The sequence below is a fragment of the Pleurodeles waltl genome, chromosome 4_2 (genome assembly GCF_031143425.1).
Source record: "Pleurodeles waltl isolate 20211129_DDA chromosome 4_2, aPleWal1.hap1.20221129, whole genome shotgun sequence".
Lineage (NCBI taxonomy): Eukaryota > Metazoa > Chordata > Amphibia > Caudata > Salamandridae > Pleurodeles > Pleurodeles waltl.
This window is the reverse complement of record NC_090443.1, coordinates 687,992,883-688,019,692: the sequence shown is the minus strand read 5'-3', so window position 1 is coordinate 688,019,692 and position 26,810 is coordinate 687,992,883. Positions and strand designations below refer to the sequence as shown.

At 45.6% G+C, this 26,810-nt stretch overlaps 1 protein-coding gene across 1 annotated transcript in view; it reads right to left on the bottom strand.

Moving 5' to 3' along the window:
- Window positions 1–26,810, bottom strand: part of MCOLN2 (mucolipin TRP cation channel 2) — a 278,993-nt gene that overhangs the window by 171,683 nt on the left and 80,500 nt on the right. The window contains exon 4 of the mRNA XM_069232279.1: window positions 18,600–18,750. Coding sequence (XP_069088380.1) covers window positions 18,600–18,750 — 151 coding nt within the window. The remainder of the gene's footprint in view (window positions 1–18,599; window positions 18,751–26,810) is intronic.

Here is a 26,810-nt window from a genome sequence, read left to right as displayed (position 1 = left end):
CTATTAAGAGACGACCCCATCCAGCCTCACGTGATAGATCTGGTGCCACTACAGTTTATTTATCCAATCTGGTTAGTGACATGAGTGGCGTCGGGTGGCCCATCCACACCCACTGGATTCCAGATGAGAAAGCAAGTCAGACTGTGCCCGTCATGTTTGCAACCAGCTCCCGAACATAACTGAATGCACCAGCAACAACCGGCCTCTAGGTAACCTAAGCCTGCAAAAATGCCACGTTTACTTTATATTGCACTCCACAATTTGCATTTGTCAAAATATACCGTTTAAATTCCGTAATGTTTTTCATGCTGCTCGTGCTCACGTTACCCAAGTGATCCTATAGGCTGCTGTGCATGTATATTGCAGGACACACAGCGCTATCTCCTGGACAGTTATCAGACAGATCACCTCTGCTGTGTCCACTTCACATTCCGACGCGAGACCCGCCACCTCCGCACTCAACCCATCCCTCGTCGACAGTGGAACAAGATCCCCAAAGAGCAACTCTTCTCCGCACTTGCCGCCAACCAACCCACCCTCACCACCGACCCCAACGACGCAGCCCTCAGCCTCACAAACTGGATCTCTAACTGCGCAGACAACCTTGCTCCCCTCAAACGCACGCATCGACAGACCAACACCAAAAAACCTCTCTGGTTCTCTGACACCCTCAAAGAATCAAAGAAAACTTGTCGCACCCTCGAGAAGGCCTGGCGCAAGGACCACACCGCTGACAACATGACCGCCCTCAAGAACGCTACCCGCGAACACCACCACCTGATCCGCGCTGCCAAAAGGAACTTTTTCACCGACAGACTGGACAAAAACAGCCACAACAGCAGAGAACTTTTCAGCATCGTCAAGGAGTTCTCCAACCCCAACGCCGTCACGCCCTCACAGGATTTGTGCGAATCCTCGCCACCTTCTTCCATCGCAAGATCAGCGACCTCTACGACAGCTTCGGACACCCAACCAAACATCACCGAACCCGCACCTCCGGCCTTCACCCTCAACAACTGGACCCACATCAACACTGAAGAAACCAAATCCATCATGAACTCTATCCACTCCGGCGCCCCTTCGGACCCCTGCCCTCACTTCATCTTTAATAAAGCAGACGACATCATCGCCCCGCACCTCCAGGCCGTCATCAACTCTTCTTTTTCTTCTGCTACCTTCCCCGAATGCTGGAAACACGCCGAAGTCAACGCCCTCCTAAAGAAACCTACGGCTGACCCGAGCGACCTGAAAAACTTCCGCCCCATCTCTCTCCTGCCTTTCCCAGCCAAGGTAATAGAGAAGACCGTCAACAAACAGCTGACCACCTTCCTGGAAAACAACAACCTGCTCAACCCTTCACAAACCGGATTCCGAACCAACCACAGCACGGAAACCGCCCTCATCTCAGTCACAGACGACATCAGAACCCTGATGGACAACAGTGAAACAGTCGCCCTCATCCTCCTCGACCTCTCGGCTGCCTTCGACACCGTCTGTCACCGCACCCTAATCAACCGCCTCCGCTCCACCGGGATCCAAGGCCAGGCCCTGGACTGGATCGCCTCCTTCCTCTCAAACCGTTCCCAAAGAGTTTACCTCCCACCGTTTCGCTCAGACCCCACCGAGATCATCTGCAGCGTACCTCAAGGCTCATCGCTCAGCCCGACACTCTTCAATGTCTACATGAGCCCCCTCGCCAACATCGTACGCAAGCACAACATCATCATCACCTCCTACGCCGACGACACCCAACTTATACTCTCCCTCACCAAGGACCCCGCCAGCGCCAAGACCAACCTACAAGAGGGGATGAAGGACGTCTCAGATTGGATGAGGCTCAGCCGCCTAAAGCTGAACTCTGACAAAATGGAAGTCCTCATCCTCGGCAACACCCCGTCCGCCTGGGACGACTCCTGGTGGCCCACGGCCCTCGGCACCGCACCGACCCCCACAGACCACGCCCGCAACCTCGGCTTCATCCTGGACCCCCTTCTCACCATGACCAAGCAAGTCAACGCCGTGTCCTCCGCCTGCTTCCTCACCCTCCGCAAGATCTTCCGCTGGATCCCCGCCGACACTAGAAAAACCGTGACCCACGCCCTCGTCACGAGCCGCCTGGACTACGGCAACACCCTCTACGCTGGGACCACCGCCAAACTCCAAAATCGCCTGCAACGCATTCAAAACGCCTCGGCCCGCCTCATCCTAGACGTACCCCGCAACAGCCACATCTCCGCACACCTCAGACACCTGCATTGGCTCCCAGTCAGCAAAAGGATCACCTTTCGACTTCTCACCCACGCACACAAAGCCCTCCACAACAAGGGACCAGAATACCTCAACCGACGCCTCAGCTTCTACGTCCCCACCCGCCTCCTCCGTTCCTCTGGCCTCGCGCTCGCTGCCCTCCCTCGCATCCGCCGCGCCACGGCGGGTGGGAGGTCTTTCTCCTTCCTGGCAGCAAAGACCTGGAACTCCCTCCCCACCAGCCTCAGGACCACCCAGGGCCACTCCGCATTCCGGAGACTCCTAAAAACCTGGCTTTTCGAGCAGCAGTAACCCCCCCCCTTTCCCCTAGCGCCTGGAGACCCGCACGGGTGAGTAGCGCGCTTTATAAATGTTAATGATTTGATTTGATTTGATTTGCTGGGACCTGCCACCCTACACTGAAGCTGCTGTCCAAACCTCTTATCAGGAAAGGACTAGAGACATGGGTTGACTCAAGGTAAAGGAGCCATAATGGCGCACTCCCACGTTTGAGACAAACCCATGCCACTCTCACCGCACAGCACTGCGGTTGGTGTGCTAGAGAAGTGAACATGCATCAATTTGCTCTTGGCAACTTTTTTTTTAACTTCTATTTCACGGCCATACAGGTACCTCTGAGAGATGCATTATCAAAAATCCAAACCCTTAAAAACATATTAAATTTTATCTTACATGTCCTAAAGGTACTTTCATTTTCGATGATATGGTGTTTTTGTAGTAGTGTTTTCATAAAAGAGATATGACTCTTCGAAGTGCACTCTGATAGTTGGTTATAAGTGTCTGGGTTAGTTAAAGCTGATGGGTCAGTACTTATTATGGGGCATGATAGAGAGCTGAAGGCATACAAAGCTTCCCACAGTGCCTGTAGGTGGGTCAAATAAAGGTGTTTGGACTATCCAACCCTTGGCCTCAATGCAGAGAGATGTTCACCTATCTGCCAATTGTGATTTCTATTTTATATGAAAGTGCGTGAAGGAGTAACGCACAGATGTCAAAATATTGATTACACGAAAAGAAAACTGTTTACAGGTGAGGAAAGAGTGTGTGTGGGTGAACGGGGTCATACAAGTAGTGCATGCAGCAGCACGACGCATCCCAAAACAACTGAGGATGAGGAAAGAGATGACGAAAGACATGCACATAAAGGATTTCAGAAAGATGTGGAGAAAAAGAGGGATCACGTGGCTAACAGTGAAAGAATGCAGATGAAAGCAGAGTTCTCATTGCTCAAACAGATGTAATATCTGATATGTATACGTTTCCATCGCCTTCATTGCTTGATTTTGCTCACAAGAAAATGTCACTCATAGTCGTTGAAATATCACTCATAGTTACACTGAAATTATGAAAATATCACACATACCAATCTAAACCCTTGGCAACTATGTTGGTGACAACCCAAAATCTTCATGTGGCTTGTGGTTCTGGGAGGTAGGTGGGGTACCCAGGAACTACACGTATTCAGAATACCACTGAAACAAACTGGTACTGATATGGTTTTCCTTTATTCATTTATTCAGAACTGCTTTTAGGGGCTTGGATCTTTATCTACTTCTGTTTCTTGGATATTTTTAAGTACCACTCTAAACATATTGAATTCATTTTTTTTATTTTTATTGAAAGCGCATAAAAAGGTACTATATTAGTAGATTTCATACAGCTTAACATCTCATATTTTGGGAGATGCTTTACACTATGTGCAAGGACTTTCTTTCTGAATGCTCGGTGAACATTCAGAGCCAATGTTTTTCAGTACCCAGTGAATCATTTTAATTTTCTACTGAGCATTTTTATTACTTACCTATTTTTCTACAGTAATCGATCTCTCACGCTTTCATTCACCATTAAACCATCGACTTTTTCTTCCCACAGAACTCATTTGTCTCACAGAGAACTACTGTGATTTTGTTGATTGTTTTAGATTTCTTTCCTTGCTACGCTGGTACCCCAGCCAAACAGTGTGGGATTGCTCCCTGCTTCACATGCTTTCATAAACACTTTATATATTCACATTATTTTGCCTATGTGCCAGAAAGATTCTGCAAACAAGTTGATTTTTATTTGTTTCAGGGATATTGTTTGTTTTCTGTTGTGGACACCTCCTATAAAACTGCTACACCAATGTTTAAGAGCTGCAAATAAATAAAAATATGTAAGAATCCACAAATAGGGATAGGGAGTTTGCAGTAAGTGGGTGGAGTCGTGTGAGGCCAGGGTGAGAGATGAGCAGGGGTGAGGACAGAGTGGGTGTTGCCTCCATGTGGGTGCAGGGAAATTGACAGTCTGAGCACAAGAGGAGAAGATGGGCCTGAGCAACGTAGGGAGACAGTATGGACCTCAGCAATTTCAAAGTGGGAGGGTGGGTCGGAACAAGTGCAGGGGGTGTGCAGAATGCCTGTGATAATAGAGGGTTAGAGGTGTTCCTGTGTGACTGAGGAGTTCATTGGTGTGCCTCTGAGTGCAAATTGCATATTGGCATCGCCAATGCTTGTTTACTAAGTGAGCCCTGCAAGGAAAACCCTGCCATAAATTGCTGAGATCTACCAGTCGATTTCTCATTTGAGGACAGAAAATGGGTGTGTATTGTTTAAGCAGAATCACACTCTGAAGGTGTCATTTATCTCTTCATACCATATCTATTAACACATTATTTGTTTCAAGTTTTCACCCACTAGCGTCATAACTCTGTCAGTCAAGTCAGGCCATAAAAGTCAATATACAGTTCTACGAAAAGTACAAATAAAATGACTAAAACATCAGTTTAAATCAATGTATCATAGAGTCATGCCTATTTTGTTGCAGATTTTATCACATGCAAACATTCAAGTATTAAAAAGATTTTTATGAAAAATATTCTTGAATATGTCCCATTTTATCTAAAATAAAAGATAACGATTGCACTGGTGTTCAGGTTCGTTGAATTTTTTTTTTTGGGTTAAGCTATTTTTGAAAAGCATGTAAGTGTTGGAGATGTGCGCGTTTGCCGTTAAGCTTTTTTGTCAAAATGACCTGTAATTCATGCGCTTCTGGGAGTGATGATTTCTTCTTGGCACCTGCATTAAAAGTAAGTGTAAAACGAACAAATGAAAGGCTGTTATTTAAACTTCACTAGAGTGAAACATCTTCAGTTCGAACATTTTTATTTATGAGCATATGGTGGTTAAATTTATTTGGAAGCCTGTTTTCTTTATCTTTTTGCGAAATATGCTTCCAATAAGAAAATGGAGGTGCCACATAAGCTAAAATTATGGGTAGGTTAGTTTGCCTATGAACAGGATGGTGGATCTTTGTGACTAACTACAGTCTGAGTAAGGTCACTTGCAATAAACATTTCATTTCCATTTAAGCTTTTCGTTGCTAGGCTTTCCCCCCTTCACCCAGCCCCAATGCTAAGCCTCTTTTTTCGGCTATTTGGTGTAGTTTGTGCTTAGGCCTCGATTACTTTTCGTCCACATAAGCGCCAAATGTGTGTCCTTTTTTTTCTCGGCTATCCTGGTGATTCTAACAAGTACCTATGGTTTATGGATTCCCCGAGAGGGGACTGAGAAATTAGGCAAAATATAGCTATTTTTGTTCTTTTTTTGGGGGTGGAGGGGGCCGGAAAAAAGCTGCTGCACAAGAACATGTCTGTTTGTCCCCTGCAAATGGCATCAACAAAAGGTTTGCGGTGCTAAAAATCACCATCTTTCCAGCTTTCAGGAACAGGCAGAATAGATTCAGAAAACCTTTTTTTCTTTAACAGTTTTGGCTTTTTTTATGGGAGATAACCCATGTTTTCTATTTTTTGTGCTTTCAACCTCATTCCAGTTTGTGCTAAGTTACAAATAAAACTTATCGAAAATGCCTGTTTTTTTCCTACTAATTTTCAATATTTTTTTCAATGACGGAGTTACATAATATATATCCCATTACATCTGCTAGACCCTTCTGTTCGTGGGGATATATAGGGTTTGTGGGTTTTCCAAGAATGGGAGGTACCCAAAACGAATAACTGATCTGCACCTTTCAATGGTTCTTCATTGTGTACCCGGTGTAGACAATTTAGATGGCAAAATATAAATTGTGAAAAATAGGTATCAAAGTATTTCCACACTGGGCACAAAATATGGAGTTTTCAGAAGCAGGGGTTATTTGCACATCTCTGAATCTGTGGATAGCCATACTAGCATGTGAATTAGATTAGATTTCTCAAAATTACTTCTTTCTGACACATTGTCTTACATTTGGAAGGAGAAAATGCAGAGAAATACAATAACACTTGTTCTGCTATTCTGTATTACCCTAAGTCTCCCGAAAAAAATTGTACCTCACTTGTGTGGGTAGGTCTAGAGGCAGCAACAGGAAATGGCCCAAACTGCAACATGGATACATCACATTTTTCCACGCAAAATTGTCCAATTTTTTGCAAAGTGACTAATTGTGGTTTTTGGGCCCTAGCTCAGTTGGCATTGAGGGAAACCTAGAAAATCTGTGCTCTTTTGTAAACAAAACATGTAGAGGAATCCAGGATGGGGTGACTTGTATGGCTCTCATCAGGTTGTGTTACTGAGAATCCCTTGCAAACCTCAAACATTGGCAAATAACACACATCTTCCTCACATTTATGCAATGGAAACTGCTGGAATCCACAAAATTCCTGCTATCCAGCATTGCCCTACTTCTGCCGATAAAAGTGCTGCACCTTTTGTGTGCCTGATCCTAGTGTCAGTGACAGGAAAGGATCAAACCAAGGACAATGGAAGGTCTTGCGTGGGGACTCCTATTGACCTTGGTTGGATCCATTCCTGTCGCTGGCAGTAGGCTAAACCAGGCAGAATCACAATAGAGGGTCTGGGCATTGGCAGGATGGCTTGATGGTGAAGGGCTGAACCGAGTTATCACCTACTATACTGAACTTCAAAAGGTACTGACCCCCAACACTCACAAAGGACTTCACACTAGCCTATTGTGCCCCCAGACAGACTAGAACCAGGGCAGGGAGGCAGTTAACTTCAGACACCCTTGAAGGGGGAACACTCCAGAAGCTTTCCCCACTTCTAAGGGGGCACCTGCTGCTCAAGGCCTGACCTCCTCCTTTTATTGTTTTTTATGAAAGAGGAAATAAAAAAAGAAATAAGACTTATATTAAATATACAATGACAATATGCACGTCCAACTTCCATAGTTCACCACCAATGATCCGAAAGAGTTTTGTCAATTCATTCAAGTTATATAAAGTCACTAACTAAAAAAAAGCACCTTCAATGTCATAGAATAATTCATCATTAATCCAAAATCAGGCTTGATTATTTCATCTATACAACAAAGCGAATAACTAACAAAATCCGTAGATAATGTAAGAGTATAAAAAAAATGAGAACACAGACTGCAATACATTTACTGAGTTCATAACAGGTGGCCAAACAACAGTTAGAGAATGTATTTTCTAAATGATACATTGACAATAACTGAGACAGCCACTGATGGAAAAAGGGGAGTTCCTGGTTCAATCAGGTCCCTTTGATGCAGATGTGAGCAACCGCCACTGCTACAAATATCGGGCATAGCGTCCGCTTGTCCTTAAGAGTGCGGAGGAACTGTCCCTAAAAGCATCACCCGAGGCATGATCCTGATTTGATCATTTAAAATTCTACAGAGAAACTCTGCTATTGTGTCTTTGGAAGGATCCAACTTTATATAGGAATAAAACATATGAATGGCATCCACAGAGAGCAGTTTGAGTCTGATCATTCCTCCCAGCTATGAAGCTTCTGGGGGTATAATATATATATTGGACAGGGTCTTATAATGTTCGCTTTTTAGCTGAGCAGAAAGTGAAGCCTTCTTTCCCAGACTCAAAGACATCCTAAAGAGGGTATTAACGGAGGTAGTGTGAGGCGTTTTTGCCCATTTCATGCCTTGTGTGTCAATACCATCAAAATCAAATTTAATGAGTGGCCTGTAAAAGGACCCTAGTTTCACCATACCCCCAGAATTAAGACCACACTTGTTTAATGATATTAAACCATTGTCTAATTTCAGGAAGAAGGCCGTAATTTGTAGAGATTTAAAAAAAAGAATTATTTTCTAGACCATACGCCTGTTGTAAATCTAAACAGCAGCAAAACTGACCCCCAGCATCCAGATCACAAATTTTACATATCCCTGCTCTCTCGGAAAAACCCAACAATGGTGATCACAAAAAACCGAAGGGAACATGGGGCAGCGCCAGAGCCGTGTATCAAGGTTATTCCGATCCAGGCCTGTTTTGCCACACATGAGAAAACAGATTTTATGGGCCATCTCAATGGTGAAACATAACAATTTTATAGTAGCTGGGTTCCAATATTTTCAAAAAAGAACCTCTTGCTTTTTTCCCTCCAGATATAACTTGAATGAGGCTTGCTGCTGCAGAGTGCGCATTGGCAGTATTGGTTATTAGAAATCCCCTATGTTGCAGCACTGCTGCTCAATAATAATAATACTTAAAATTGGGTACCCCCCAACCGCCTCTGTCTAAGGGCATTACCAAATATCTCAGAGCCCTCCTAACCCTCTAGTATTCCCAAGAAAGTGTTGGAGATCACCTCCAACTTCTTCAACCACTCCTGTCCAACTGCCAGAGGGATTGCCCTGAACAAGTAATGGATCTTGGGAAAGTAGTATTTTGGCAACATTGCAAAGCCCCGTAAGTGTTAAATGTTAATTGTTTATGCATGCCAACTCAAACTGAATTTTCCATATATCAGATCCAAAATTAGAAAGAACAATGCTCTCCATTTTATGCACAATCATGATACCTAAAAAAAACACTATCTTCCCTCTGGGTATCTTGACTACTAGTATTATGGTTACAATGTTTGGATTTTACCATGATTTAAAAAGGGATACCGATATTGGCCCAAATCGGACAGCCTTCTCCTCCATTGCCAGAACTGAATTATCTGGATCCATAGTAACTATAGTGATATCGTCCACATATGCTAACAGCATGGTGGTAAAGCCATTAGTCATTACAGGTGCAATAACAGTATTAATTAGGAGTTTAAGCAGAAAGGGGTCAATATAAGGCACAAATAATGGAGGAGAGCAGAGTCACCCCTGTGAGTCTGCCGAGTGATCCTTTTATATTACTTTGCACCAAATATCTGTAATTATGCTATCAGGTAGTGATACATACTATGGATAGCAGTTTGAAAACTGAGCTCCACCACATACTTTTTTAAACCCTCCCAAAGATATTGCCTAATGACACAATTGAAGACCTTCGCACCCTCAAGCAGGATCATTGCCGTGTGGGTTGTCTGAGTTTCAGTTACATCGAACAACGTGATAGCCCATGTTACACAGCCTGTCAAGCTACGACTCAGCACAAAGCTCTGATGTCATGGAGAGACCAGTTTGGCAATGACCCCACCCAGCCAAGTCACCAGAACTTTAAATTAGATTTTTGCATCTCTATTCATCAATTTAATTGGTCTATAGGACCCTGGATTCAGCGGCAATTGTACTTTTTTTTTAAAGAAAACTACCATATTTGTGGTTGCCCCGGTCAACCCTGCCACATGAAACTGCTAACATGTTGACAGACAGCACAGAGAAAACAGTATGATAGAATCCCAGAAGGATCCTATCTAGCCATGCGGCTTCCCCAAAATACAAGTGAGTCTAATGCATCTTTGACTTCCTCTACTGTGATCGGGATGTCTAGGCCAACCCTATCTGTCTCACCTAGCATAACCCTGTTCTCTTGCCACACGTTCTGCCTAATTTGCTCCAAAGTGGGAAACTGGCTGTCCTGATACAAAGGTTTATATTCCCCAAAAACCCTAGCAATATCGCCAGGAGAATTGACCATCTTTCCGGTTTTGTCATAATCCCATTCTCGACCTCTCTATGCTGGATTCTAAGAGCCCAATGTTTCCCCCTACTGTATCACTGTAGCCATAGCTCTCCTGATTATGTGCCTGAAACGTCTCAGCAGCTGCCCTGGCATGCATGCTGTTAACATTAACTCTTACAGCTGTAATTTTTTATAACCATTCCTGATGAAAGAAGCCCTCTAGATATTGTCTCGCTTGAAGTGATTCCAACCTAGCAAGTTCTTAGATTTTGCTTCAATTCTGTTGGCTTTATCTTTGAGTATATAAGCCAAAGCTAAGAGTCTCACCCTCAACCCTGCTTTCACTGAGTCCTATACCACCCAAATGGAGCACTGTCTATTTTTAGAAAATCTTTCAATGAAGCCATCAAATAGCTGACATATTCAGGGTTCAGGAGCAGTGCCCTGTGGAATGTCCACTGACTCTGCAGAAGGGGTATTCAGAGCAATATATTTCAAGGACCAGAGGGTTATGACCCAAGAAAACCCAGGGGAGGTTACTAAGCCTGGCTTTCTCCAGTACACAGGCAGTACCAAAAAGAAGTCCAGACCAACATACTTTTGATATGGAAAAGAAAAATAAGTGAAACTAGGATCAGAACTACTTAACTCTGCCCATGCTTCTCCAGCAGATGCTTAAGAGCCATGTACACCTTTGGTTTTCGACCCCCATATTTCTACATAGACGTCTAGGTGACCTCCATGAGTTGGCCAAGATGCTAATTCTGTTCTCAAATATTCAATTACAGATGCATTGTCTACATTAGAGCCATATACTTAGCATATTATAAATGTAAGCCATTAAACGTGAAGTTTCACTAATGCTCAAACGGCCAGCTTGATCTGTAGCAACCCTATTTGTGGTGAAAAAGCCAGCCCTAACAAGTATAGTGACCCTTTTGATCGTAGTACCCTGCACAGTATTCACCACCACCCAATACCCAAAGTCCCTAACAAATATTTCTTATTAATTGGGATATGAGGTACCTGAAGGCAAACAATATCCCACTTTACAGACCTCAGTCCGTTAGCAACACGGGCGTTTCGATCTGTCATTCAGTCCCCAAATGTTAAGATACATAAATTAGCCATAGTCAAAATTCCTGACCGCCATAGACATCCCAGGGCCTTGATGGAAGCTAAGAAGACGACGCTGAAGCTCCAAACCTTTCACACCTACTGTCATGCCATAATTTCCCAGGTGAATCTCCATAGATAGCAATTTGCATTCCTTACTTATGTTATAGCATATTTTCACTCCCGGCTCCCACCACCACATCCCTAAACTGCCCCTAGAGTGAACCAGAGTGGCCCCTTAAGTACACACCTTCTATGTACCCAATAGGCATCACTTCACAAGTTACTCATACCCCTGAAAAATACTAAAATTCTTCAACTAAATATCCCAGTCTGCAAACATGAACATGAGTTGCATTAAATCACTGCATATTCCCCAGAACCATACAATTCACCACATAAGCAGGATAGCTCCAAAATAAGGACCTCAAGACAGATTAGCTAAATACTCCTTAGCCTTGATCTATGAGTGAAGTATACATTTTTTTAATTATATACTATCTTTAACATTGCAGGACTCAACAGGACAGCCTCAGCTCCTTTATACTGAGAAGGCTTAATCATTTTCCGGGGTCTCCATCGCCCCTCAACTGTTGAGTGACAGAAATCAGGCCATCCAAACAAAAGTGCCCATCTGCATTGTGCTTCACTTTTTTGAAAACTGATTGTGGGAACAGATAAATTGCCAAAGATAAGACTAGCCTTACTCTTAGTTCTGGAGGGAGAGGTCCCCGCGTTATTACTGTTCTGCTTCTGATAGAGGGGGAATCAGTGTTCTCGTTACACCTCACATTTACAATGCCACCTGGGAACGTCCGGGAACATTGCTTGTAAAAGTTTTATCATTAAACGTCTTGCATTATTTCCCGAACACCCTTACTTTATTGCATCCTTGCCGATTCTCAAAGTCCTCCAACTTTCAATGAACATCAACAATTTGGAACTCATAAGTCGAAGACTGCTCCCTTACTAATACTAGCTCAGATTCAAGCCTACTGTCTGATCCTCTAGTGCTGATATTCCTGTTACTATCTGACATGACGTTTTGGATATTTTTTTATAATGGTATCCTGCATTTTATATGCAGCTCCATGTGATTTCCTACTGTCAACATGGGTCTCCTCTCAATGGGCCATAATGCCTTGTTAGATAGCTTCCAGAGTTGGATGGTATGATTCCTCAAAAGAGGTCCAGGCACCCCCAGTAGAGGATCTAGTGAACCACAGGCTAAATGTTGATGCTGACTAATCTCAGTTCAGATCTTTTCTTGAACCAGAGTTACTGGTATTACCATTCGTACCTGTGGCAGCCCTACAGATCATAGAGAAAGTACATTGCCCAATCATCAAGCACAGATGCACTATCACTTAGTGCACGGAGATCTGAATCAAGATTGCTCTGTCTCTGCACATTAGACCCCTAGACCCCTTACAAACCTCTGAATCGTCCCCAGACAGGTAGGTCAGACAAAAAAATTATATAATACATATATACACACATATAAATAATCACTCTACAGCATCAGAGTCTAGTTCTGACAGTGCCCGATTTTAGAAATGTTTTATAGCAACAAAGGAATCCTGGCATTTCCAGCTACTCATACCACTGAGGTTGTTATCACTATCCTGTGACTCACCTCGAATAAGTGTCCCCGGATCGGGTCACCTTGGTGAATATTTTGGGGCTGCTGATTCCTCGCTAATGTTTATCACTGCCCCAACTAACAGGCTGGAATTGAGGAGATGGTTGGCATCAGTGCCATCACTTTCCAGATTACAGCCTGATACAGTACCCGGTTTCTGGGGCACCCCTTGACCCTGACCTCACAGCAATAGTTACAGCATGTGATAAATCAGGAGCTCAGTCACTATCAAACCAGTTTGCTGAATTAGTGGATCAGCTGTGCTGCAACAGACAGTCATACACTTAACGACTGGTGCACCACCAACCTGGTAGCCAGAGCTAGAGTTCTGAGGCATGTCTTTTGGGGTTGGTGGATCCATGATGGCACTAGGAGAGGGTATTGTAACAGCTGTGGCAGGGGGCGAATTCAGAATACACTACTGTAGGGAAAATGCCTCTCATGGCATGGCTACCCCCTAGTTTTTTGCCTTTTGTTGATGCTAGTTATGATTGAAAGTGTGCTGGGACCCTGCTAACCAGGCCACAGCACCAGTGTTCTTTCCCTAAACTGTACCTTTGTCTCCACAATTGGCACAGCCCTGGCACTCAGATAACTTCCTTGTAAATGATATCCCTTGTTCCAAGGGCCCTGTGGCCAGGGAAGGCCTCTAAGGGTTGCAGCATGTATTATGCCAGCCTGGAGACCCCTCACTCAGCACATGAACACTGCCTCACAGCTTGTGTGTACTGGTGGGGAGAAAATGACTAAGTAGACATGGCACTCCCCTCAGGGTGCCATGCCCACATCCCACTGCCTGTGGCATAGGTAAGTCACCCCTCTAGCAGGCCTTACAGCCCTAAGGCAAGGTGCACAAACCACAGGTGAGGGCATAGATGTCTAAGCAATTTCGTAGACAATGTAAGTGCAGGGTAGCCATAAAGAGTATATGGTCTGGGAGTTTTTCAAGCACGAACTCCATAGTTCCACAATGGCTACACTGAATACTGGGAAGTTTGTTATCACTGATGCCAGTGTGGGATTTATTGAAAAATGCACACAGAGGGCATCTTAGAGATGCCCCCTGTATACCAGTCCAACTCCTAGTGTTAGGCTGACCAGTTTCTGCCAGCCTGCCACATCCAGACGGGTTTCTGGCCACATGGGGTGAGTGCCTTTGTCACTCTGTGGCCAGGAACAAAGCCTGCACTGGGTGGAGGTGCTTCACACCTCCCCCTGCAGGAACTTTAACACCTGGCTGTAAGCCTCAAAGGCTCACCCCCTTTGTTACAGCGCCACAGGGCACTCCAGGTAGTGGAGATGCCGTTCTCCCCCCCCCCCGGACACAGCCCCCACTTTTGAAACCAAGTCCGGAGGAGATAATGAGAAAAACAAGGAGGAGTCACCGACCAGTCAGGACAGCCCCTAAGTTGTCCTGAGCTGAGGTGACCCCTGCCTTAGGAAATCCTCCATCTTGTTTTGGAGGATCTCCCCCCAATAGGATTAGGGATGTGCCCCACTCCCCACAGGAAGGAGGCACAAAGAGGGTGTAGTCACCCTCAAGGTCAGTAGCCATTGGCTACTGCCCCCCAGACGTAAACACACCACTAAATTGAGTATTTAGGGGCGACCCTGAACCCAGGAAATCAGATTCCTGCAACAAGAAGGACTGCTGACCTGAAAGCACTGCAGAGACGACAGACAACTGACTTAGCCCCAGCCCTACTGGCCTGTCTCCAGACTCCGAGAACCTGCACAGCGATGCATCCAGAGGGAACAGCGACCTCCGAGGACTCAGAGGACTGACCTGCACCTAAAGGATCAAGAAACTCCTGAGGACAGCAGCTCTATCCAAAATTGCAACAAAGAAACCATCTTTAAAGAGACTCCAGCCTCACTCCGGAAGCATGAGTCTTCACACTCTGCACCTAATGCCCTTGGCTCGTGTCCAGAAGAACCAACACCGCAGAGAGGACCCTTAGGCGACTCCAACGACAGACACCCCGAGTCGACCTCCCTGCACCCCCACAGCGACACCTGCAGATATGATCCAGTCTCTCCCCCTGACCGAGACTGCCCGGTAACAAAGGAACCCGACGCCTGGAAGAAGCACTGCACCCGCAGCCGCCAGGACCAAGAGGAACCAACCACCGGTTTAGGAGTGACCAGCAGGCAGCCCTCATCCTAGCCCAGTCGGTGGCAGGCCAGAGAAGCCCCCCTCCCCGTGCCCTGCCTGCATCGCCAGAGTGGCACCCGGGTCTCTCCATTGATTCCTATCTACAACCCACTCCTACTTTGCAAACTGCAACCGGCCGCCCCTGTGCCGCTGAGGATGTATTGTGTGTGCCTGTTTGGGACCTCCTTCCTCCCCCCCCCCACAGTGCTCTACAAAACATCCCTGTCGGGTCCCCGAGGACGCAGATACTTACCTGCTAGTAGACTGGAAATGGAGCACCCTTGTTCTCCATAGGCGCCTATGCTATTTGGGCCTTACTTTGACCTCTGCACCTGACCGGCCCTGTGTTGCTGGGTGTTTGGGGTTGACTTGAACCCCCCCACGTTGGGCTGTCTACGCCCAGGAGACTGAACTTGTGAGTGCTTTACTTACCTGAGAAACTAACCCATACTTACCTCCCCCAGGAACTGTTGATTTTTGCACACGGCCCACTTTTAAAATAGCTTATTGCCATTTTTGCCGAAACTGTGTACATTACTGTTTTAATTCAAAGTTCCATACTTACTTGTGTGAAGTACCTTACAGTTTATGTACTTACCTAAATTCTGAATCTTTTGGTTCTAAAATAAAGAAAATAATATTTTTCTATATAAAAACCTATTGGCCTGGAGTTAAGTCTTTGAGTGTGTGTTCTCATTTATTGCCTGTGTGTGTACAACAAATGCTTAACACTACCCTCTCATAAGCCTACTGCTCGACCACACTACCACAAAATAGAGCGTTAGTATTATCTAATTTTGCCACAATCAACCTCTAAGGGGAACCCTTGGACTCTGTGCACATTATCTCTCACTTTGAGATAGTATATACAGAGCCAACTTCCTACAACTACCAGATATTGGTGCAGCTACTGATTCAGACAGGCTGGACCTGTCTGGTTCAACACAGTTAATCAATGGCTCTCTGCCCTGAAGAAACAGAGGTGGAGATGAAGGTGGGGAGTTCTCCATCGAAATAAGAGCCCCGATAGCCTCCAGGGAAGTTTACTTATTTTGTCGTTGTTTTGGTCTTGTTTTGTATAAATATAATAGATTATTTTTGTGGGGTTTTCACTATTTTACGGATTGAAGTGTCGCACACAGACTTTACACATTTCCTCTTATGTTAAGCCTGCCTGCTCTGTGCCAAGCTACCAGAGGACGAGCACAAGTGATTTTAGGGTGTGTCTCTGACTTACCCCAACTAGGACTGTGGGTCCTGCTTGGACCGGGTGCATAACTCTGCCAACCAGAAACCCAGTAACATATGTCAGTGGAGTCCATATCTGTGTACTATTTCCCATTAAGGCCAAGCACATTGTTAATAGCCTTAAGGATGTGATTTTAGACCAGTCATGCAAGCTTTGGTTTGCAGCTCTAACTATACTGGAAGACAGCAGAGACTGAGAAAGCATGAACATGGTTAAAAGTATCTTTGGTGCTCCTGAAGTCCCTTGCACCTACCAAAGCCAGGAAAGAGCAGACTTAACATTATAATATTTAATTAGTGCTGTATTTGGTGATTTTCACAAAGGTAATCCCAACTAAGAATCAATTCCAAAACAGGAACACAACACACCTGCTTTTTTTTAGTTAATATACATTTAATTCTCGATGAATGTATTAATTTGTTCAAATTTAACATACACATTCAGTCAGGCACATGAGATCAAGTAGTTCTGAGTAAATCATTAAGGAAAAACCTGGTGCAATTATTGATGTTGTATACAGTGCACATATGAAGCAGAGTAATCTGTGATTATTCAGTGCACTTTTGTGATGTTAAATAGTCTTGTGTATTGCGATACAAGCACACCACAGGAGGTGGAATCAATCAATCAATCAGTGTTTGTTAAGCGCAGGGTCTCAAGGCGCTGAGGTGTGGGGGGTGGGGGTAGGGGGTGTGTGGAGCGTCCATCAGTGTGGTGGTTCTTCAAATATCCATGTCTTCAAACAGACAGTTCTTCAGCTTTTTCGTCAAGTTGAGGAGGGGTGTAGTCTGTCCAAGGTGGGGCGGTAGGGCGTTCCAGGCCGCGGTGGCGAGGTAGGAGAATGAGCTTCCCCCTGTACTCATTTTCCTGATGCCAGCTACTTCAGAGAGAGAGAGCTGGGCTGAGCGCAGGGTCCTGGGGGGTATGTGGAAGTTGGGTCTCCTGTTCAGGTAGGCTGGTCTGGTGTTTTGGAGGGCTTTGTATGCGTGGATGAGGATCTTGAAAGTGATTCTTTTCTCTATGGGGAGCCAGTGTAGTGTGTGCAGGTTTTTGGAGATGTGACGGTGTTGGGGTAGGTCGAGGACCAGTCTGGCTGTGGCATTCCGTATGTTCTGTAGTTTGCAGATGAGTTTCTTGTTGATTCCAGTGTAGAGCGCATTGCCGTAGTCCAGTCTGCTGGTAACGAGGGCACGTGTTACGGTCTTTTGGTGTTTGAGGGGGATCCATTTGAATGTCTTGCGTAGGAGGCAGGAGGTGCGGAAGCAGGTGGATGAGACCAGGTTGACTTGGCGGTTCATGCCGAGTTTGGCGTCCAGGATGAATCCGAGGTTGGGGCCTTGGTTCGTGGGGGTGGGTTGGCTTCCGAGGGTAGAGGGCCACCAGGAGTCATTCCAAGCATTGGGTTGAGGGCCCATGATGAGTACTTCAGCTTTGTCTCCACTGAGTTGTAGGCAGCAGCTTTTCATCCAGTTGGCGACTGCTCCCATGCCTTTGTGGAAGTTGTCTGGCTGTGTTGGGTTCGTTGGATAGGGAGAGGATGAGTTGGTGTTGTCAGCGTAGGGGACAATGTTGAGTCCGTAGTTTGACAATGGCGGCTAACGGGGCCATGTAGTTGTTAAAAAGCGTGGGGCTGAGGAAGGACCCCAGGGGCACTCCGCAGGTGGTGGGTGTGGGGTCCGAGAGGAAGGGGGGGGGGGGGAGGGGGGAATCGAATCCAGTCGAGGGCCTTGTCTCTGATGTCGGCCTAGTGAAGTCTGCATATCAGGGTGTGGTGGGAGACTGTGTCGAAGGCTGCCGAGAGGTCGAGCAGAATGAGGGCCGCAGTCTCTCCCTTGTCCAACAGGGAGAGAATGTCACCGTTTGCAGCTAGGAGGGCTGTTTCGGTGCTGTGGTTTTTCCTGAAGCCGGACTGGGAGGCGTCAAGGATACTGTGGTCTTCAATGAACGTGTCAAGTTGGCTGGGAGCAGGGAGATGGGCCTGTAGTTCTTAAGGTCGGTGGGGTTTGACAAAGGTTTCTTGAGTACAGGGTTGATCTCTGAGTGTTTTCAGTCGTTGGGAAAGGAGGCGTGTGCTAGGGAACGGTTGATGGTGAATGATCCACAAAACAACCAATAGTATGAGGTGAAAGAGAAATACACCTTGGGTAGAGCTAAAGCCCACTCTACACATGTTTTGCAAATGTTAACAATAGGTAATGCAGACAGCTGCACTGTTATTCAGACCTTATAAAAAAGAATGTATTTTTGGAATTTATAACAATTGAGATATGGGATTTACAAATAAGCACACTGGAAAAAAATCAACATTATCAGGTTCTTTTAGTTCACTTTGTTAAATCTGTCTTACCTATTTCAATGGTAGGGTCAATGTAGAAAGTATTATTGTAAGGAAGGACTGCACCTCTGCGGTATTGCCGCTTACAGATCTTTATACCTTTCATATCTTCAGCATGTTCATAACCAACAGTGCCAAGTGACAAACTTCGTATCTGGTGGTACTGTGAAAACAATGACACTTTATTAAATTTAAATTATCATGTCATGAATTTTAAACTAATTTATTTAGAATTTATACAACTAAAACACATAAGTTAAAACCGTATAGTCGAAGTGTGGTGCAATAGCCTGCATTATTTTACCTGGTCAATTGCTATTTATAATTCCAAACATTTCAGGGAAATTAAGTCCTTACTCTCTCTGACGGAGTTTCTATCTGGTGATCTCCAGTTAAAAGAAGATCTTCACCTAGTCCTCTTTTATCCTTTAAGCCTTAAAAATAAAAATAAAAAAAAGATTGTCAACTAGCTAAAGAGAGTGTAAGGACGAATGCTTTTCTCAACAATGGTACTACTGCGCCTTTGTGGTAAAATAAAATTATATTACTTACAGCTATCTATTTACCTTATAGTGGAACAAGTCAAGGTACGTAAATATGATAGTTGTCCACACAAATAAAATGTAGTAAAAAAATAAAAATAAAATAAAAAGGAGTCAAATACTATGCGACTGCTGTGTTTTTTGCCCCACTTGTAAGTTAGACGATCAAGATCTGATAGGCTGTGCAGCAATGACTCTCCTCAAGCTTCCCAAGACAAGAACAGACATTTAATTTTCATGAACATCTTCCAAAGTGGTTAGGTTTCACTGTAACATTGCAGCTGCCTGCAATAGGAGGTCTTGGTTAGGTGGTTAGCCACTGTAGAGGAGGAGTTGTACATGCGCAGTCAGTGATGTTAAGAGAGGAGTTGGAGGCTGTGTGACAGTGCAGTGCAGTGCAGTGCAGGGAGGTGAATCAATTAAAGCAACCAAAGAGGACAGGCAGGGGGGGCTGCTGTACTGAACAACACCCTTCGGTACTTCCTGCCCGCACCACTGCCCGGGCTACCTCGCATCTACGACGCACATACTGTACCAGCATCTATTCAGTGAACGCCCCCTCCAGCTCTTACTGCCTTCCATCACCCTCTACTTCAGCACCAGGACGACGGCTTGGGTTGGTATCAGTCCCAAAACTGATTAAACCAAAATAAAAAATAAGAGCGAGCAGCACCGGCTTCCGCCTCCTGACAAAGCAGATATGCCGACCAAACTCAAGTGAACCTGTGCAAACAAAACTGCCGATGGGATGCTCAACCTATCCCAAACCCAACAATATTTCTGTGCCAAAATCAAAAGGGAGCTGGGAAGAAAGGTAACAAATGGCAAAGAAAGAGTGCAGTGCGGGTAGCGCGGGATAGGCCCCAGTTGAGCACAGAGGTCTGCGGAAGTGGCCAGCTTAAGGCGGACGCGGCTTGCAGCCCAGTGAGCTCCCTCACATGCGCAGTACCTACCTCCTGTAAGCACAGCAGTCACTAGAGTGCAACTGCCCAGAGAATGGGCCCAGCAAGGTCCCGCTACATGCTCGTGCCCCTTTGTGGCAACCCAGCTCCAAGGACATGCGGCAGCGCTGCCAGGCAGGCAGGCAGTCTCAACCCCTTCCAATGGACCACAGCTGGCTGGAAGCCCCTCCTTAGTGGGGCAGCCATATCAGCTTAGAGGAACAATCTAATCCCAGGTGCCCAGACACTGGGGCGCATAAAGTCCATGAAAGCCACTGCTAATAGCATCTGGCACCTGGCAAGAACAAGGTAGAAACTTGGAACCAGGGCAATCCAAGTCAATTCAAGATAATTCTGCTATCAGCAGCTCCCTGGTAGATATCCATAGCAGAATCCCAGGGCAGGAACCACCAGAAATCCCATCAAAAATCAGATAAGGCTTAAACCACACAGAGAATGCAGGGACGGAAACATTATAAAAAGGGAGCCAGTGGAGGATCGATCCCTGCTGTCATTGATCTTTGTATCCTTCATAGCACCTGGCTCCAAGGCCGCGGACCAGGCGGAATCAAGGTAGAGTTCCAGCAGCCCCCCATTATCGTGGCACCCTCTTCAAAGGGCACAATTAGGCAATTCTTCCACAAAGCTACCGAGATGCATCGCCAGATGGAGTGGCACTATGTAATGGACTAAATGGCTCAGGTCTCCCACCCCATAGCCAGCAGCCTTCATAACATCACACAAACCATAAATAATGAAGCTCCGATGGCTGTTGAATAAAAAAAACACAAGTCACATTCATGCCCCAAGCTAAGAGCAGACAGATTACCAACAGACACATTATCACAACCACATACCCCAATATATCTCCTGCCAACAGGAATGGTTGCACCAATGTGGCGCAGACAGGCACCAGTCCTATGCATATAATCACACAATCTACTAATGGGGACCCAACAACAGTAGAATCAAAGCAACATAGCACCACTGTAGCTACCCAAGTCAATCGAAATCCGGAGCTGACAAGCCTATCGGCTATATTACAGCATACCAGAGACCATCACCAAACATAAATAACACCAATAATGTCCAGGAGGGTGAGCCTTACCGAACATGAACTGGGCAACCAGTCAGATCACTTCCTCTCTAATACAGAGGCACAAATAAACATGACACTTGGGCAAACCCCATTTGTGGCATGGGGACTGCCAGAAAAGGACTTCACTTTAGCCCTGGGCACATTGTCCATACCAAACACTAAGTCACTGGCTGAAATAAGATCCTCACATGATACAGTTGCCAGCTGGCAATCAACCAAGATGGAATTGCAGCTTGACTTGATACAGTCACTGGCAACTCATCTGTCAGAATAAGGGATTAAACCAAGCCGTCTGGAGTACCAAATAGCATTTGAGAAGAACAAACCATGCCCATGCACCCCTATTATTGATACTCTAAGCTCTCTACCTGAGATATTAGGAGCATTATTTGGCACAGTCAAGGAAAACGCACCAAGAATTGAGCCACAGGTTAAGGAAATAAGTTCTAACATGTGAGTTCCTCAGTTCACAAAATCCTGGTACTGGCAATCCAGATGGAACTGCAGCCTCCACTTCAGAAGCTGTGACGGAGCCACTGGATGCTTCGGGGCATTCAAACTGCAGACAGGCAGCTTCCACCACAATTGAACATCAAATGGAGCCGAAGCGGAGAAGGATTTAGTCAGCCAATGAGCCAGCAAACATAGGAGGGCATCACAAGAGTTCTGTTAATTTGATATCCCTTTGAACCCCCCTCCCACCTCCCAACTCACATCTAGCTTATCAAGGTGGGCAAAAACTATTAAAGGAACAATGTTTACTAAAGAGAGCCTTGATGAGGCATAAGTCACTTGAAACTACCAATGCACAGGTGGACACTAACTCAGTAAATCTGTACACCCTTCTATGCCCAACTACCCAAGCCTACATCTCAGCGACATGCCAAAGCAGGGCAGTCTACCCCTCCATTTCATAGGGAAGTGCTCAACCAGGAAAGCCCAGGAACCTGACAATATGATGGCCCGAAATGCGGCAACCTTATTTACAGATCACTCTGGGGGCGTAGCAGCTGGGCTGTGGGCTCCCCTCACAACACAGGGAGGACAGAGGATTTGCCTGGCGCAGCCTCTAGGAACACAAAGAGAAGTCACATATCAAGGTGCACAGTCAGAGTGGTAGTGCTCTGAGTTATTCTTAGTCTACACGCTTGGGGGTGTAACCAGGTGCCTTCCAAAGGGGCGGAACTCAGTCGAACTCTTGCGGCCTAGTAGTGAGTGAACTCCCCCTCCAGTAGAGAACCTAAGTTCACAATCGGATACTATCTGCCGAGATGCTTTATTCAGCCATCCGCAGGGGAGTGAGTTTAGAGGTCACACTCTCAACGGAAAAGCAGCTGTAGCCCACCCAGAAGACCCACCACCGCACACTCATATTACCAACAGCCCGTTACCAAGGCCAAAAGAGAGGAGCACATGCACGTTCTCCCAGAACTGCTTTCCATCCCAGTTACTTTCCAAAAGGCCCCCAGGACACTCAGAGGTTATCTGCTGCAGCTGTTCAGCAACATTTCCTTACTATAGCACATAACCTCGGATGACCTTGACTGGGTGAGATTTGATCCACCATTCTTAAATTCAAACAGGGAATTTACCATGTCAGTATGGAAGAAAGGGGCCCTAAGAGATGCACTGTGGGCAGAAAAAGCCACCTTTGAGGACGGGGCATATTGATCTTTATATACCTTCACTAGTGTCCTTTTAAATCCATATATAAGACAGACAACCATGAGCATCCAGAAGGGTACAAGTGGAGGAAAACCAGGCTGGGTCTCGGAAGAAGCTGAGGGATCACATGCCCTAACAATCGTATGCACGCATAACTCGAGAGAGGTATGCTCTGATAACTCAAGTGATACACACAAGAAGCTGGGGATGCACAAAATTGTCACAACCAAGAGACCACGTTACAGTGGTGTAACAAAGCTTGAGGGAGCTGCCCGGCACAGTACAGGGAGTGCCCCTCCCCTCTAGACTCACACAAGAGCTCTCAGTCCAGAGTACTAGGATAATGGGGCCCCCTGGAGCTCAGGCCCCCTGCACTTCAGAGGCCTTTGTAAACCACGGTCTCTAGCCTGAGAGACACTATAGACATTTGCCTCCAAGATTAAACACTACTCTCTCAGTAGTTTCATGGAATGTGACTGGCCTCAAAAGTGTCAGTATGAGCAGGGAAGCAATGTCCTTGGGCTCTTGCCCCTATGACTTTGCCAGGTTTCTTTGAGACCTTTACACCTGTACTACAAACAAATCTGTTTGGGCACCTGTTGGGGGATTTATGTATCTACATCAAGCACTTAAGCAACTTGGAGGCCACTTTGGCAATTTGCAGGCCACAATATTGGCTCTTAGCTGCACGGCAGCCCAAACAGTTTCCATTAGAGCTTAACTGAAAAAACTTAATTGGAAAACTACTGGCCTGATACTGGTCAACTGTTATCTTAACGCATAAAAAAAAAAAAAAACATGCTGATGACGGTCAGACAGCTGCTCAACAGCCTCGAGTCACTCAAACTGAATTATCCTCATTATTAAAATAGGATTGTAGGAGACTTCAACATTCGAGGCCTGGGGGCACCACATGACAGCTTCACTCAGACGAGAGAGGGATCAACCATACATGAGTTTGTCAACCTACAAACTGACGTCAGCACAGCTAGAAAATGAAGTGAAAGAGAAGGAACAGACTTTCCCTCCGACTTGCAAAGGTCGATCGACTATGGATTATTTCTTTCTCTTCGAGCTTCTAGCTGCCCAGCGTCAAAACTTTTAAATTGCAGAAAGATCAGAAAGCGACCATAACCCACTAAAGTGCACGTTGAATCCAACATCAAAAACTTCGGCTAATGGCACCCACACGGGCACGTTGACAGGGGAAGAGAATGTGAATTTAGTAAGAAGAATAAAGGGGAGACCATAATATACCGTAACAGTCATCATCTGGTTAGGCAAACAGGAGCCCAAATTAAATGCAACTGATCCAGCTTTAGCCCTTCAGAGGTGGGCAAATTGAATCGGAGGCCTCAGAACTCTCTTGTTGGGAAACAGGACTAGGTCCAAATCCCAACAACCTGGTTAGGAGAGAAGAACATCATCCCAGTATGATATAGCCATCAACTCAACTCACCAAAAAAACAGTCTGGGAACACAAGGAGGAAAGGAACTAAAAAGAATGGCCTACCATTTTGCAGTTGCTTAAAGATCCAAACCAAGCACACTTCTGGCACTATGTCAAGAAACTGAAAAAAGGCAAATAATCAAGGGAAAACGGCATTTCAGAAGCGGCATGAGTTAGTCACATATAGGAGCTATACGTGAAAAAACCTGTAGCTCCCCCAGCCGACCAGCCAGCTCTTGGCACAGGACTATAAGCAAAACTCCACCTTAGTCCCAATAACCAGAGTCTAATCAAGCATCAGAGACATGATCGGGCCCCTGGCCCCAATGGTCTACCTGCGAGCCTTTTCAAATGTGCCCCCTGACAATTGGGCTAGGTTGCCAACTCCAATTTTCAACCTTGCTTTTCAAACAGCAACCATCCCTGAAGCCTGGAGAGTCTATCCTTTGCCCCTATATACAAAAAGGGGGTGGTGGAAGGGGGGGGGAAATCAGAACATGGCCTCAAATTAACATTTGGTTGCGCTCGGGACGTAGAAACGAAAGCCTATGCCTGTGTTCTGTTGGAGCAGCTAGAGGCCTGGGTATGAGAGCAAGACATCCTGCCAGTTTTCCAATCCGGCTCCTGGGCCAGGCCGTCAACCGTGGCTAGCATCCTTACATTATCTTTCATGAGGCATCTAGCTGCCCAAAAGAATAGACTACCTCTCTTCTGATGTTTCATTGTTTACAGTGAGCCATCTGATAGTGCTGACCGGGCAACCCTATGGAGGAAGCTAGATGCAGGAGGTATACCCCCAATGCTGCTAAGAGCTGGAATCACATTATACACCAGGACATGGGTCTGAGTGAAATCCGAGCTTAGCATGGCTACTCGTAAAATCGATACTAATCGTGGCCTAAAGCAGGGCTGTGTCTTGTACCGCCTGCTGTTTAATTTGTACACAGCTGACTTAGGGAAAGCTTTGCAGTCTGGCTACCTGGTTCCTCCCAATTAGGAAATACCAAACTATAAATAATTCAATATGCAGACGATTTTGTGATCATGGATCACACCAAAACGGACATAAAGCAGGCATTGAAAGCTTTAAATACATTTAATATGGCTAACCCTCTCCAGGTAAATCAAGACAAAACAAAAGTCCTAATATTTGGGAGGTACTGGAACAAAAAGAGAATATATTCTGGTGCCTGGGAGCAAGACAAGCAGTACAACAAGAAGTACAACTAACTTGGTGTGTGGTTTAGCGAAAACAGCTCACCAGCTTTACAAGTGGGAGCTATTAAAAAGAAAGGTGCCGGCAAACATGTATGGGATTGGTCTACTGAATCGGCTACTATGCCGCACATCGGCGTCCCCAATCCAAAGGGTAATGAAGCAGACACTCCTCCCAGGCTTGCAGTACGGCCACCACTCCTACCCATGCACCCTAGACTCAGCCTTGAAACAAATCCATCGTAGTTCATATAGAAAAATATTCCAATAACTGCGATACACACATCGATCCAGGTTAAAGCTAGAACTGGGTCTTGTGGTTGAATCATTAGACTGTCAAACTTCCAGGATGAAATTTTATAACAGGACCAGAAATTCATTAAATCTACAATCTATCTTTGAATCTCCAGGCAATCCTTGGTCCAATCAAGTAAAGAATGCTATGGCGTCCCTCCAGATCAAAGAAGCAGTTCTACAAGCTGGGTACGTTACATATACTGCCTGGAGAAAAAATGAATCCACAATTAAAGAAGGCCTTAAAGGAGCAAGACCTACTTTTAGCAGGTAACTCTGAGCTGGTTCAGTCCCTGATGGACTCTTACCTGGTTGGAAAGTTGCGCCCTTATCTCCTATAAGGCATAAACGTGGAAACGCACAGATAGATACTGTAAATGTGACTGCTAGTGCTGCCAAGAAAATATTTCAATCCAGCCTGGACGGGCAGTGAAGGTAAAGGGAATTGTAGGCTTTGCAACTGTATACATGAAACATGGAAATATCTGCTATGCTGCTGCCCTTCTTTAGGCCACCAGAGAAGGTTACTGATCAAACCAGTCTTCCTGGCCCGAGGGATGTGTACATGCCAGGAAGCATCCTCAATTTGTTTTAAGAACATTGCTCTTTGAGCGCTGGTGAGATGCACGAGCAAGGGCAAAACGCAGTAACAGAACAAGTTGCCCAAGTCTGGCCAGGAGAGGGGTAAACTAAGACTCTGAACCAGGGGGCCAAATGTTCGGAGGGCTCGTCAATTAGTTCTGGACATTACACTACCAAGCAAGTCAGGGCAGGGCCTAATGCGTGACCCTTGTATTTGGAGGTGGGTTTGCTACTTTTAGCCCTTAATTGTTCTGTAATGCATTGATTGTTCACTTTTATTGCAGACTGTCTCACTGCACTGGTTTTAACTGATTTTATCTGGTTGTAATGGTTTTACTAACTAACCAATAAAGCTCACTTACAATTCTAAGGTCGTAGTCTGGGGATTTTAGGAAAAGTCACTTTTCAAACATATAGAGGAGCTCACTAACCACA